We start from the raw sequence: 16,048 nt of genomic DNA on the forward strand, positions 1-16,048 counted from the left end.
GGGTCCTATCAGGTCCATACCCACTCGGGAAAAAGGGACATCAATAAGAGGAAGGGGTTGGAGAGGAACTCGGGGGGGCCGATACCGGCTGTTTCTCTGGCAGACCGGACACTCCCTACAGTATTGCTTTATTTGACCATGTACGCCCGGCCAGTAGAACTTTTCAAGGATAGTTTGCCCCGTTTTTTCATCACTGAAATGCCCTCCCAGCAAGTAACTGTGGGCCAGATAGAGGACTTTGTCCCGAAATAATCATGGGACGACTAACTGGGTGGGGAGCTGGGGCCCCCCTTTTCTACAGAGGAGTCCATTCTTGCGAAAGAAGTAAGGACCTACTTGCAGTGGGTCCTCATTGTCCAGGGCACGATTCCAGGCTTCCTGTAATACGGGATCCTCTTGCTGGGTGGCTCGGAATTCCCGGTCCGTTTCCCAGGGATGAACATCGACTTGAGCAGGGAATGCACCGGTAAATGTTCTCTTTTCTCTTTTCTTTTGCTTCTTGGTCTTTCCGGGTTTTGAGGGAGAGTCCGCTGCCGGAGATCCATGGGGAAACGGAGCCTCCGCCCACCATTTCTTTAGGGAGTCTGTAGTGTCTTTCAGGAGGTGGGGAAGACCACTATAATCACTGCCTAATATGGCTTGTTCAGGGAGATTAGGAACCAGCCCGACTGTTAGCATACTACCCTCATCTGAGTGTTGTTGTACCCGCACTTGGGCCGTCGGATAACTCTTGGTGTCACCGTGGACACATTTTATAGCGACAGTTCCGGTATGTGGCCCGACAGGATGGGGTAGTTCCTGGGGTCGTAGGACGCTATGTCTGCATCCCGTGTCTGCCAAGGCCATCATGCGGTGTCCATCAATTCTCACTGGGCAGCGAAAAGGCGGAGGGGTGACTTCGTTGGTGAGGCATACATAATTCCGTGCCATCCCTATGTCCATGGGCTCCTCCTTTTGAGGACACACGCGGGCTATGTGTCCGTACCCGCCGCAGTGATAACACTGAGGACCAGGTACGGTAGGTCGAGGCATGACTGGGTAGGGCATCAGGGGAGCTGGATCCGGTCTTCTGACCGTGGGAGGAGGTCTTTGGGGCCGTGAGTGGTTGCCATGTGGAATACGTGGATGTTGTTCTTCTTTAACCCGTTGGGACTCTTGGGCTCTACTGTAGGCACTGGCTATTTCCACCGCGCTGTCCAGAGTCAGGCGGGCGTGTTGTCTTACCCATTTTTGGGTGGCTGGATGAAGAGATGCCAGGTACTGCTCCAAATATATCTTTGAGAGGATCTCGTCCTTAGTGGCGGTGGCCGGTTTCAGCCATCTGTTTGCTAAGTCCTGTATCCGGAATGAGAGAGCACGCGGCGTTTCTTGGGGCCCCTCTTTGGCCTGTCGCAGACGAACCCTGTACGTTTCGTCGTCGATTCCCAGTCTCTATAGAATGCAGGTTTTTATATCTTGGTAGGGAGTCAGTCCCTGGATATTGGCCTGCTGATAGGCGGCCTGTAGTTCACCAGTCAACAGAGGACCAAGGTAGTGGCCCCAGCGATCGGCAGGCCATGCGGCAGCCTGGGCCAAGCGCTCAAAATTTGTGAAAAAATAGTCGGGGTCTTCACCCGACACATATTTTTGGAGGACAACTCAGGGTAAGGATGTTGTGGGCCTTTGTTGTCCCATGACTGTGGTCAGTTTTTCGAGGGCTTGGTCCTGAGCGGTCCCCTGTCCTTTAAGGACATCATGGAGTTGACCACGGTCATCTTCCGCGGTTTTAAGGAACCGTTCCATCATTTTGCCAAGCTGCTCCTGGCTCTCCGCTTGCTGTTTAACTGCGGCCTCCATGCTTCCGGCGGATCCCACTTCTGACACCACCTGTGGAGTTGTGGGCTGGGCAGACCGGAATAACAGGCTGGGAGGCCGAATGTAGTGAGCTATGTTTACGGATTTATTCGGTGGTAAGGCACACACAGTATTGTTCCACAGAGTAAAAGGAAAGAAAGCCCGGAGGGAAGCGTCGAGACGGGTGGGTTCTGATGTAGGGTAGATGTCTTGGTCGGGATCCTCTGTGGGCTGTTGTCATCTGGGTTACGGCCGGGTGATGGGTCTCCTCGGAGATATGTAAGGGAGAGAGAGTACAAAGGGGTTAGTCCAGTTCAGCGAGGACTACCGAGTACTTCCACCTTCACCGGGAGTGAGTGGGCCAGGAAATGAACGTGGGGAAGGTGGGAAGGGTAGGTGGGGATAAGACCAAATGAGCAAGCGGGAAGGGTAGTGTGACTAAAGGTGTCCGGGATCAGTGCGAGGTTATATACAAAGTGCTCGTGATATTTCTCTTATCTAAGAAGGCTAGTGCAGGGTGCTCGTGAGGCTCTATATACAAGGATTTACAGGTATTTACATTATATTTACAAAGGGACACGGAGAAAGGATAGAGTGTACTCACGTGCCCCGCCGCAACTCTCATCCGAGTTGCGGCCGCTCTCCAGCCACCTCCGGAGGTCGCCACCAGTCCTCCGACCACAGGTCCTCTTCCTCGTTCTCCTCTCTGCTTTCCGCCTTCTCTCTGATCTCCTCCTGCCTTCCGCTCTCCGTCGGGGGTTCCGCGCCGTCCGCTGTCTCCTGCCACGAGTCCGCTGGGCTGAACGAGGTCTTGTCTGTTCTCCCGACTTTTCTATGTTCCTGGTGGAGTGTAGTCGACGCGCTTCCGCTTCCGGATGGTTCGGGTTCCGGGTCACCTGCCGGGTATTCACTTCCGGTATCCGGCTTGTCTGTTTCCGGGTCTTCGTGGGTTAGCGGATCCTGTGGGTGAAGAGAGGAAGTCCGATGACCAAGGGATGCTGGTCGTTCCGGCGTGGGGGTGGGATACCCCTGTCTGTTCCGCCCTTCCGATGAGGTAGGGACTACTGATTTTCCACATTAAACTATTGCTATTATGGCATTAATCAGGGACCGAGGGTGGAGGAATTAAATAATGTGCTGATCCTGCAGCACACTTCCAGTGTAAGGGGTAGGGTTGCCTTCTTATTATTTTGATGGCCCAGACGGTACAAAAATAAACATTCACCTAAAGCTGTATATTTCAGCACTCATCGGTGCATACTTTGAACAGCAAATATAAATAGAAGGCACTTTTAATTGTGTTGTAGGGCTGCCTCAATGATCCATGACTGATAATTAAAGGGGACAAAGACAGCAAAGTCACATTAGGAATGAATTCATATGATTTTATTTACATTCCTATTTAGTGTCAAGAGGAGGCTCTTTAAACATCAAATGGATGGTATTTTTCTTTTGGCAACCCTACTTTATATTTATTTTCATGAAATGCATTCTCACAGCACTGCAGTAAATGTAAAATATAAATGTAAGGAATAGGCAGACTGGAACTAGAAAAACAAACATTGAAAATGCAACAGGTCTCGCCTTTAATTAAGTTAAAGCCATTTGCTTTGCTAATGGTATTGTATAGCAAAGAAAATGGCGTTAACTTAATTAAAGGTGAGATCTATTGCCAGTACACCTGTATATGATGAATGTTTTGAGGATCTATGGAATACAACCGCTTGGCCTCTGAATTGTGAACGTTCTGTCACACCAGAGTGCAAAAACACTCATCAAGTAAGTTGATCAGAAAAACTCAACCATGTACAAGACACAGGTCGCTTTAAGTAGCATGAAAGATAGTTACATCTCACAGAATGAGTTTGTCCCTTTATGTCAGTGTTGTGTGACCATCCAGCGGTAAAATGTGGCAACCAATGATGCACAGTGTGGTTTTCTTCTTTTATTAGTCCCTGAAGAGAGTATGCAGCCTCCAGATGCTTCTATAATCATATTGGTCAAGTACTTTCAGAGCCTCAATCTGCCACTTCTCATAGATGCACTGGGAAGGGAAGTAGTTCATTGAGTCCAGTTCCTAAACTCCCCCATGCCTTCCCAGCTGTGTACAGGCCACGTTAAGCTGTTCCGCCAGGTCTAGATCCCTTGATGCCAGACGACATCATCCCAGCCCCTGTACTGATCAGGCCTCCACAATCGATTCACAGCAACGTTTTTTCTACAGCCCCTTACTGATATACGTGACCATCCACATTGCATAGGTTCCATATAGGAATATGTACGCCTATGACCTCCATCACACAAAGAGAATTTATTAGCATGTCTGCCACAGTACAAATGAAAACCATATTTGGATATTTGGCTTGATCCCTCCATATATATATTGCCAAACAATACAATCATGCAGTAAGTGCAGGGGGGCCCAACGCTTCACAAGGCCCCCATTGAGCCAAAGGCCAAGGAATATCTGTAAGATATGGAAGATGGGCGGGGGGGGAGGCAGGGGATTACCATTTTGCCTTACGCCCCTGGCTTTCAGCTGACCCTCCTACCCCCTCAAGGAACTCATGGGAGGTTGACACATTCCAGCTCTCTGCAGTGCTCGCAGCTGCCCCACACACACAACTCATTTTACTAGAGTTGACACATACTGCTAGAGTTGAGCTCGTTTCATTCACAGTCTCTCGCCAGCCCACTGCTATCCTCTGGATTGGATGTACAGAGAAGCATATTTTTAAAAGCAAACCCTCCGCCTGAAGCCGGCCCTGGACGACAACATGCAAATGATCTTTAATGACCTGTGAACGACTCAGATAAGACTGCAGACGCAGCAGAGCCCACAGCAGCTCGAGCTTAGAAACACTATGGGGGAGGAGGGGGATGAATCCCCTTGAGTTCTGTGGGCCTGGGCAGAGGTCTGACAGGGAATGCGCGACCCCCTTTCCATCACTCCACGGCCCCCCTGGGGGTCGCGCCCCACACTTTGAAGACCCCTGCTATAGAGGGTTGTGACCAATTCTCCATTCGAGCAATGGACTTCTACGTCCAAAAAAGTTAGTCTGGTTTTTGAAGATTGAACACTAAATTTTATAACTCTTGTTCGGCTATTAAGCCAATCATGAAAGTATACGAGATCTTCTTCATTGCCTGTCCAGGTGAAGAAAATGTCGTCGATTAAATGGACCCAACCGCCAATCCACTGTTTGTACGGGTTGTTATCGTAAATGAAAGTTTCTTCGTATTGACTCATGAATAGTACGGCTAACTCAGGAGCAAAATGACAGCCCATTGCGACTCCCTTTATTTGAAAGAAGAAATCGTCTTTGAACTTGAAATAATTCTTTCTTAAAGCCATTTGAGCTAGCTCTAAAATGAATTCGGTTGGTATCTTCATGGGACGTTCTCTCTGATCTAAATAGAGTTCCAGCACCTCCAAAGCTTGGTCCTGAGGAATTTGAGTATAAAGAGATACTATGTCCATGCTGACTAGTAGATCTTGGTTGTCAGTAAATGGCAATCCTTGGAGTTTGTTTATAAAGTCTGTTGTGTCTTGGAGAAATGATTTTACTTGTGACATAAATGGCATTAGGACAAAATCTATGAATTTGGATATGGGCTCGAAAAGTGAGTCGCATCCGGAGATGATAGGTCTCCCTGGTGGTGATCTTTAATTTTTATGTACTTTTGGAAGTACATAAAAGAGTGGCGTACGTGGATGTTTGTTCTGCAGGTATTCAAATTCGTTTTTACCGAGAATGCCTTCACAGAACCCTTTGTTCAATATAGAAAATAGTTCTTTTTGAAGTTCCTGAGTGGGGTCATAGTTTATTTTCCGATAACACTCTTGGCCAATCAGTTGACGGGTAGCCTCTTCGATATATTCATTGGTTCCCCAGACTACAATGGAACCGCCTTTGTCGGCTTGTTTTATTATGATGTTTTCATCATTTTTCAAGCTACATAATGCATCTCTTTGACCTTTAGATAGATTTGGTTTTATGTAGCCTCTGTTCCTCTTTTCTTGAAAAGAGATGGCAGATAAGATTGTTTTTCAAATGTTACGACTTCCTTTGGGACTTTGTATGCAGGAGGGCAGAAATTTGATTTTTTTCTTAATCCAGTTGTTTCTGGTTGTGACATGATTTCCTTACCGGTAGATAATCTGATTTTTCGACAGAATTCTATGAATTCTGGTTTTAATCTCACAAAAATCTGTAGTTTTAGTAGGCACAAATTTTAGCCCCTTTTCCAAGACACTCTTTTCAATTTCCTTGAGGGACTTAGTGGATAGATTGTAAATAGATGATTTTTCTAATTCTTGTAGTTCTGTCTCCTCGTGGACATTAACCATGGTTGTTGGTATCTCGTTTTGCCTCTGGCCTTTGTTTGGCCCCGCACTAAAAAAGACTGTTGTTGTTGTTGGGGATTGTTTTGTTGGTAATTTGTTTGGAAATTCTGCGGTTAATTTGGTTGATAACGCTTAGAACCTGGCTACATGCAAATTAGTCTGTCCCTGGCCCAGTGCATCATGGGAACAGGGCAGACCAAATGACCAAGCCAATTCTTTTACTGGAAAGGAAAAAAGCTTCCGGGGACCGGTTTCTGGCATTACAGCCGTCTTCGGCCCGGCTTGCTTGAATCCTGATGGTGCAGTGAGCAAGGGACTCACATCTGAGCATACCCTTCCACGCTTATGGTGGACAAAACGATTCAGAAAAGGGGGTGGTGATGGACAGAGTATCTGAATTAAGCAGAACACTCCTACCCAGTCCAAAGGTTGATAACCTCCGCGTCGTTGAAAAGGTTGTCGGTAATTGCTACTTTCCGGATCGCTTCCACCTGATGACGATGTGTCCGAGAATGTTATGTATCTATTCCGCGATCTGCCCTGATTGTCCGGAAGGAATCTTTTTGCTTCTGGTCGAGAATAAAAGTCAAGTTGGAGGTAAGGGTAAGCTCTGTCAATGGAAAAAAAATTCTTATCCCTCTCAAAATTGTTTTCTTTTTGAGTCAGTGTATAGTCCTTGAAGTCTAGTATTTCTTTATCAATTTTTTCAAGTAAAGATTTTGAGTCTGTAATGAATTGATTTGTTTTTATAGCTGCCTCAAGTGATTCGATTTCTTTTAGCTGTTCCTTAGATAATCGCTGGGCTGTTTCAGTGGTCAATACCATGAGGTCACGGCTGCATTTGGTTTCTATAAAGCTGTAGCCTTTTTTATATATTGCGTCCTCTGTGAAAATTACCAGTATATTTTTTACTATTAGTCCTGATGAAATTGTACCTGCTCTTAAATGCTGGATAAGATAGTGGCCATGCAAGTCTGTTCGTATTTGTTTTTTCTTTAAGCAAATCAATTTCTCTGATTCATTGTTGGTCTGTGCAGTACTGCTGAGTGTGGCTGAGCCAAACAAAGGAGGGTCACTCAGTAATTTTTTTATATGGTCTTCGCTGTAAGCGAAAGTTTGATCTTCACTCATACTAAAAAGATAATATCAAAAAAACTCCTAAACAAAGTTTCTTCCAAACACCCACTTTCATACAATGGACAGTTACTTTCATTCAAAACAACAAGCACACAAAATGGAAAATTCAAAGCAAAAATATCGCGGATGGTGATATAAATCCTATGAGTGGATCCCGAGTGATCAACTCACAAAATGGAAATAACGCACTCAAGCATTTAGTTCAAACCTCGCGAGCGGCTGCCCGCTATCAATAGTCTAGAACAAGGAAGGGTTTGGCTTAAGCGCAGTAAGGCTACGCCACATTCGTAAACAACAAAACAATTGCCAATACTGCTCAATTATTTACTCTAAGTACAACAAAGCTGAGTACCACATTCTCAACTTGATAGACCACTCTTTCAGTCTTAAAATGTATCTCAAAAAATATATTTATTTGTTTTTTCAAGGTTATTTCTTTTAAATTGTAGTTTTTTAACGTCCAACATCGATGATTCACAAGCGTTGTAATGGCATGCGTGGTAAAAGCATATTTGTGGTAAAAGTATGCGATGTAATGGCATGCAATGTCATTGTCATCACGTTGTAATACCCGCGTTGTAATTGTATGCGTGGTATTAGAATGCGATGTAATAACATACATCCGTCTGCCTGTAGTAAGCGCTGGGACGCCTATTTGCCGAGGCAGCTGTTGCGCTATACAAGTCGGTCTAACATAACATAACATAACGTTCATATGTATCTGCCATATGTTTAATAATATGGTGTCTGGAGTGAGGTGCATCTTGTCTTCTTCTTGAGTGCTTTCTTTCAAAGAATGTAGATGGACTTTATACACGTTGTTTTTGTAGCAGGTGAGATGGGGTGCTACTGCAGGCAGATGAGGTATTTATTATCATACTGTGGGAGTCTTTGTTATGTTTGTGCTACATACAGGTTTGTCAGAGCCTCTGTAGGCTCCAGGGATATTTGAAGTAGAGGTGCATGGACTGGTCCCCTCATTGTCCTCAATAGTTAGTGAAGGTGCTGTGCCAATGAGAGTTTTCCACCATTTCATAGCCTTGGTGTGTGCCTTTGGGGGGGAAACATGATAATGATGCCTTTCATGTCTCCTGGTACTATCAGCTCATTTCTGATTAGTCTTTCCTGGTTTTGCATGAGTCAAATTTTAGTTCAAATTTCCATATACTGGTTCTGCATTATTGTCAGCCTTTTTGCTGGGTGACATCTTGTGTGTTCATGCTTGCAGTTACCTGCTTGTTTTATCTGCTAAGCCACTGTAGTCCCGCGAGCTGCAGGTATCAGTAATGTTAGCAAGTTTAATTGTCAGCAGAGTGGGTGCTGGGTTCTGGACTATGATACATTTTTATGAATTAAGTGGGGAGCACTACATAGAGGAGTAAATCGGGGCTATATATCATTGCTCACCCACATTATAAGGCGCTGGTAGGTAGACTTCTTCCGGTAGTTCCCTAGAGCTTACCTTGTACATGTAGGTAGTCATTATGTGTCAGCCATCCATGTACACACTTACTTAATCATCCATTTATCAATGCACCTTTGCACTCACTCATCCATTAATTATCCATACAATTGTCACTCACTCATGTTACCCATGCACTTACATATGAATTCATGTAGTCGCCCTTCCACAAAACCAAAAATGTCAATTAATGAGGAAACCAGACATATTGATTTTGAAAGTGCGTTTTCCCATTTCAGCAACGTGTTTCTTCTACGACCTTGATAACTTCACTTTTCACACTTTTGCCCCAGACTTGTTTAGCCTAAATGGCAGTCTGTTTTTATCGCCCAGCACTTCCGAACCATCCTAATGGATTTCTAGCCTTATGAGCCGTCTTCAGGATCCTAGAAAACAAACTGTAAATTGCCTAAACAAACCTTCAGAAAAAATGTGAGCACTTTGTGGGGGTGCCTGCTTCTTCATCTTTTTATTTTTGTGTACTAGATTGAAAAAGAAAAACACTCCTGACGGAGCACATGAAAATGGCAGTGGCTTCAGCTCATCAGTGATTAATGGCCATAAAGAAAACCCCCAGGAGACTAGCCAAGGAAAGAGTCCTTCTGATGGAGAAAGACACGAGGTAAGGTATTTTGGCCTAACACTTCCTGCTAGTCCCTAACGGTTGGATTTGCTTCTTCCCGACATGTTAGAAGCTGTTGTGCCCATTGTTCAGTGTGTCATACATAGGTGTTCTCATTCACAGACATGCTTTGTTCGAGTTAATTATAATATACAGCTTTAACAGATAGATCTGTTGTTAGTCTCTTGTAAACTGAAACAGGCAAAATAAATTGGAAGAATAGAGAGCTATGTATCATAACCTGAGGTCAATGTGAATAAACTACAAGAATAAGGAGCACCAGCAATTTTTTAAGTTTTTATTTAGTTAAGTAATGGATACGTGTGTCTTATTGTGGTCTCTCAGCTATAAATATAGTTAATTATCAAAGTTGCATGAACACATCTCTAAAGAAGGGTGCCTGCAACCAGATTCAATGAGGCCTGTTGTGTTGTGCAGTCTCGTCCACATGTTGCACACACTTCTGAACTAGGTTTAACCTTGTGTGTCTATTCTCTGATGCCTTCTACTATGTGTCATCCTTATATTTTTCAAGCAGGAGGTGGGCTGGTAGAGCTTAAAAGTTAAGTTTGTTTGCTTAGCTTTAGTGTTAGAGGGATGTGCTCTGGTTTGTCTTTGTTGAGATCATTAGTATGTGTGGTGTATTCTTTATCAAAAATCCAGGTGTATTAAATGGGCAGAACTGATTTTGCAGCAAATCTGTTCTGCCCATTTAATACACCTGGATTTTTTGCGTTTTTGTAGACTGGGTTTTGTGCTTTTGAATTGAATTGACTGGGGGTGAGTCTCGCAACAGTGCCTCACTTACTGTAATCACATGGCAAATGGACTGCACTTGTTTACTGCCAGTGTGTGTCTGCGTTTTACTATATGGCAGAAGCGATGCAGCAAGGGAAAGGGGCATTTGTCTGGTTACACGTGAACATGTGCTGCACGTCTGAGACTGCTTTCGTGCCGAGCTCGGTAACTGCACCCAGATTGCCTGGCGCAGAGGGGACTCTGCAGAGTAGATAAACATGTGGTATATCCTAGGGACAAATTCATGTACAACACATTTGATCCACAATGAAACAATACATTTTCACTGGATTATGAACAATGCCCTGTAGAGGGCTAGCGTGCAGTCTTTACAAACATTTGACATGCACTGAAGTAAACAAGGTTGTTGACCTCCGAGGCAGATCCTGACTTGGAGTGCAAGTTCTCGCACGATTGTGGGTAGGAGAAAAGTTACCTGTCGGCGAAGTGCATCCCAATGGGCAGACAGCCATTAGTGCTGAAAATCGCTATGCAGCGGGTCGGTGCTCTTCAAAGAGAACAGCCTCCAAAGAGGCATGAAGTCGCCCCTAACGGTCGGAGGACCATGCTTCACAGCCCTGACACATTTCAACTAGGCAAATGCCCTCGTGGGCCTCAGCCATATAAGAGCAATTGCGCTTCCATGGAAAGAATAAACTTGAAAGGTAATAGAATGCAAAACGCTCACAAAGGCGGCGAAAAAGTCACAACTGCAACATAATAGAAAGGATAGCCCACAGGCCTGGCACTTAAAAGACGGCTGCGAGGAGCAGCAAAGAAAAAGAGGGGATTATGTAGACAAGGGACTATAATGGGGCCATATGTTCCCTGCTTGGATGACCTGTAATGAACTTTTATTTCCCAATTGTGCATGGGATTTGTAGTTTGGTTAATGTTTACATATGGCTGCTGTTAAAATAATGCGAAGAAAAGAAAGTATAATCTTCGCCTCCAGTCCTGACATAGAATTAGAGGTTGTATGACGTAACCATGCATGCAATTGCCACGCATGCCTTTAGTATGCTGTCAATATAACGCATGGGTCATTTAAACCCAGGCATTCACAACAAACATTTTTACAGCGCATATCCCTTTACCACACATACCTTTTCCACAAAATTATTGTTGTAAAAGCATGGTTGGTAAGGGCATGTACATGCACCAAATTTGACATGCGTAGTAATGTCTAGGTTAGGCTGCTGAGTGAAGTAGAGAAAGCACAGGATGCAGCAGATTGAAGGTGGTGTCTGAAGGGAGTGATTCTGGGGATGGAGACCGCAGGGAGCCAGAAAGGTACTTACGCGGTCGGTTTTTCCTGGTGGAGCCTAGCCTCCTGCAGAGCCTGCCCTTTTTGGCCAGGAAATCATGGCTCTGCAGGGGTAGCTGAGTGTTCCCGTGCCCTCAGAGCTCCATCTGAGGCACTGGTGCACTAGCTCGGTAGTGATACTTCGTCCGAGGGGCTCCTCTGTACCATCCCACACGACCAAACAATTATTACTACCCTGGAAGTAACGGTATAAAACAGGAGGTGAGGGTGTGTGTTGTGTTTGTGTGCGCTTCGTAGGACATCTTAGAAACAAGCGTTTATAGCGTTTTTTATTAGATGCAGACTGAATGCAGACTTCCAGCGGACATCTTAGCAAGGAGCTCTTCTTACTGTGTTTCCACTGATGTTTTAGTCGGGGAGGCCACAGATTGATTGGCGTTTGAAAGTCTGGAGATAACGGTTTTGACCTCTCCCTTAGACGACACCCACTTGCGAAGAGGACTGATCCTAGTCCCTGCCTTAGAAGCATTGACAGTTGCATCCTTTACACACCCCATTGCCTTGGTTACTTGTTGTTTTACCCCTCGTCCGCACCCTATGCCTCCTTTAAGCTTTTTTGGCGTATTAAAATTCAAATTTTTCTGGGCCTTCGCCCCATTAGGGTATTGCATCCATTCTTTGTGCTGAGCGGCGAGTCCCAGGTCACGTTGTTCTGAATCTGGCGCTGACTCTGTTGGAGTCTGAGCGATTGAGTTTTGGACTGAGATGTTACTAGTTGATTCTCTGAGTCTCTACGTATTTAGCGAGATCCTCTGATTCCTGGCTGATAAGACCCTCATGAGCAGCAGTTGTAGCTGTGACTATTGCTGTGGCTATTGCTGGCTCTATTGCTGTATTTATGACATTATCACTCCCAGCCATATCATCCTGATTTATACCGTTATCGGTATCATTATTGGGACCATCCTCTCCCCCTCCGTCCGCTCCGTCTGCTCCATCAATCTGATCTGTTGAATGAGATCTTGTGGTGTCAGTAGCATCAGAGAGTAGAATATTTGTAGGAGAGATGCTGCTAATTAGGCGGTTATTACTGTTATTACTTTATAAGGCACACCACAGCTGGTTAACAAAATCTAGAACACGTAACTAACTTATTTAGGTATAACACTCAACTCTATATTGTCATGGAACCCACAAAAAAACATCAGAGAATGGTGCTAACACACAGTTCAAGGGCAGTTCTTAACAAATATAATGCATCTACCGCCAAAATGATCACGGAGGACCTAGAGATCTACAAACACAATGCACAGGCAACTGCACTCCATGGATCTGAGTTGTGGGGTTCAAGCAATGTTAAACATCTCACAGTGGAAAAGAATACATTCATGAGAAAGATACTAGTTTTACCAACAGCGACGCCCCTCGTGCCCATGTACCATGACCTAAACATCACACAGATAGAGCTCATTGCAATCCTGTGGCCAGTGCTCTACTGGATTACACTGTGGATGATGCAGGATTTGACATAATAGGGAGAGGGTGCCATTGAGCTATCTGAACTCAACAGGACATAACTTTTTCTTGGTTTAGGCATGTCCAGAAATTGCTTATCAAGCTTCACCTTTCCTCATATTAGACAGAGCCACAACCCCTGATGCAAAGTTCAAAGAAGCATTTAAAATGACTATACTAGAACATGTTCTAAATGACCTCGATAGCAATCAAAACTTATGCAGGCTGACAAAAAATGTCTTGATATTAAACCAGCCCCATGCTTCAGGGGCTTCCTAGACATTTTCCCACCCCATCTGTTGAGAATCCTATGTATGAATATTGGATAGGAAATCTTTTAAATCAGGGCCTTTAGTACAATGGAAGATACTTGATGATATTTCTTGCACCTAATGCACTTCATGCCACACCGAAGATATTGCACACAACTTGTTCTTTTGCATGGTTTATGATAAGATGAGGAAGTAATGGATCCGCCCACTGTGTAAAAGACTGGGGTTTAGAAGACATCAAAAGAGTTTTAAGGTTAATGAAATGTATTAAATTGTAATGGAGAACCAAATCCCCATCAATTAATTCCAAAGTATCAAGTACTCTATATTACTGATGATTACTGTAATATTTATCCATGTCATGTATGTATTTTATTGTTTTAAGGAAAGTAAAGTATGAAATGCATTTTTAATGCATACTTTTAATAGTTTTTAACCAAAATAAAAGTTATACTGATTGACTGAGAGCATACATAAACATATTAGTCAGACATGTTGACAATGTGAAGTCAGGAAGTGGATGAATAAGAACAACACAAAATATAACATTTGGCACTGTGTATCGGTTCTCTCGAGGTGACTAGAGCAAGTATTGAAATATCAATTTCCTATCATTTATCTTTTCTAACGTAGTCCTTGAGTTTTACAGGTTCTTAAGTCGAGAGCATTTTCTCTTTGTGAGTTACTTCGAAGAAGGATGGGTGAACAATGCGTATATAATAATTTTTTGCTTCAAAGTAGGTCTAATTTCTAGATTTCTTTGGCCATTTGCTGTAGTTCTGCTAGGGTCATAGGAAAAAGATAGCTCATTTCCAGACCATGGTAGCTTTCTTAAATGTAGCAGCCTAGAGAACAACATCCTAAAGTATATTCCCAAAATAATATGACGCCGCCTCTAGGTCTTCATTGGTTATTGCTTGAGTTTTTTTTTGTTTAGGTTGATTGATTTCAATGCTGCAAGATTAACTAATGAAGAGGTAAACATTTTCAGAAGGTTACCTTCTGCTAGAGTCACAATTTGTTGTATCTCTTTCTATTTTCAATCTCCTCAGCATGTTTCTGTAGAGATGAAACCTCAACTTCTACTTTGGTCACTTTGGTACTTCATTTATTCTGTGTTCAGTATCCACAGTGCACTTCTCCATGCAAACCAGTGCCATCTATTTGCTAATGTTTTGGATGAAGAGTTGTAGCCCCACACATTTATTTAGACTTTTATCTAACAAAGCACTGGAGTATAATTCCAAAGGTGATGGAGAGTTAAAAAAAATACGTTTATATTTAGCCCCAGTGTGATTGGCACTGCCTTTAGAGGCCGAAACATTATCTGAAGTGATACTGAGGTTGCTCATTTTCCTATTCTTTTTTGCATTGCTGCTTTTGATTCTACTCATAAAACTTTGTGCACAAAGTATTTTGTGTACAACTATACATTTAGTAAGTGTATTCAATCAAGATGTAATGCCACAGGTGGGCTGGTAGTGCCTGACAAGTCACTAATGAAACACTCTGCCTAAATATGCACATTTATAATCTAAGGACTGATGATCTCAGTACAAGAGATATTTGGAGCAAAGCATGCCCAGACAGTGCATTATTAAATGGCTGATGAAACAATAGAATGACCTTAAGAAGTTTAGAACATCAAAGAAAAGAGAAATCCTCAATCCAGCAGCAGCTTGTGAACAGGGACTATTTGGGTGGTGACCTCCAACCCGATGTGAGCCCTGGCACACAGGCCCCATGCATACTCACTGCACTGAGTATTTCTCTGCTTGTCCAGCTGGAACATTTTACAAGGGGCATTATGGATAAGACAAAGCCTTGCAGCTCGGGACTGGGTAATGCTAAGCGATTCTAGTGTGTGATGGCTCTGTAACAGATAATTCTCTCCCTTGTGTGGTTCCATCTATTCCAAATGCCACTAAACCCTCTATACTGTTTCCTACCGATGCTCGGCCCCGACTTTCTGTTAATTCGAGCAGGATCGCTTCCATCACTGCAGCAAAATCAAAAGATAGTGGCCAGACGTTAGGTGCAGCAGTAGCTCAGGGGGCTTCTACAATTGATCTAGCCTCTGAAACCAGCCCCTATCTGGTAGTACTAACAGGCATCCCTGAAATAAGCAACCCTGGCCAGGAATCGTTTGCGTCTTTAAAAAACAAAGTGAAGCACTGGCTTAACAACAACAGACCACTACCCTCTTATATCACCAGTGACATTTTGATGGTACGTAGGCTCTCCTGGGTGGGACGCAGCCCCAAAACTATTACTGGTGACTGCGTCCTGGTTAACTTTAGGGATACCCGCACTGTGGAGCACATTTGTAACTGGAACTTTAACAGTACTGGAACAACTATCCAATCCCACCCCTTGTCATTTTTCTATCCTTTGACACATCCTGCAGAGTGTGCAAGTGATTGGACCATAGTATCGCACCGAAGGGGGGGGGGCGGGGCGAGATAGGGGTAGGCAGGGGCAACCAATCGCCCAGAGCTATCCAATTACTCTCAACAGGTTTAGCAGTCTGGAAAGGGTGAACTGACTACAGAACAGCAAGCTGGATATTGCCCGCAACAGCCAACTAAGGTACCATACCGAATCTACCAGAGTGGCGAAGCTGTATAGTGGCGGTCCACCTAGTCTATCCAGCAATACTCCGGATCCCCATACCCATAGATCTAACATGGATGTGGCTATTGATGGTTTGGTGAGTACAGCTCTTCCACGCATGGCTCTCCCTCCTCAAGCAGCCACTGGCGTTGAACTGCCATTGGCCAGTGTGGTCTTCCCA

At 44.1% G+C, this 16,048-nt stretch overlaps 1 protein-coding gene across 3 annotated transcripts in view; it reads left to right on the plus strand.

Annotated features, from left to right (window-relative positions):
* Positions 1-16,048, plus strand: part of PHTF1 (putative homeodomain transcription factor 1) — a 516,605-nt gene that overhangs the window by 214,462 nt on the left and 286,095 nt on the right. For all 3 annotated transcript variants that reach the window (XM_086923323.1, XM_086923324.1, XM_086923325.1), the window contains one exon: positions 9,267-9,402. In XM_086923323.1, coding sequence (XP_086779449.1) covers positions 9,267-9,402 — 136 coding nt within the window. The remainder of the gene's footprint in view (positions 1-9,266; positions 9,403-16,048) is intronic.

Source organism: Lissotriton vulgaris, chromosome 5 (genome assembly GCF_964263255.1).
Source record: "Lissotriton vulgaris chromosome 5, aLisVul1.2, whole genome shotgun sequence".
NCBI lineage: Eukaryota > Metazoa > Chordata > Amphibia > Caudata > Salamandridae > Lissotriton > Lissotriton vulgaris.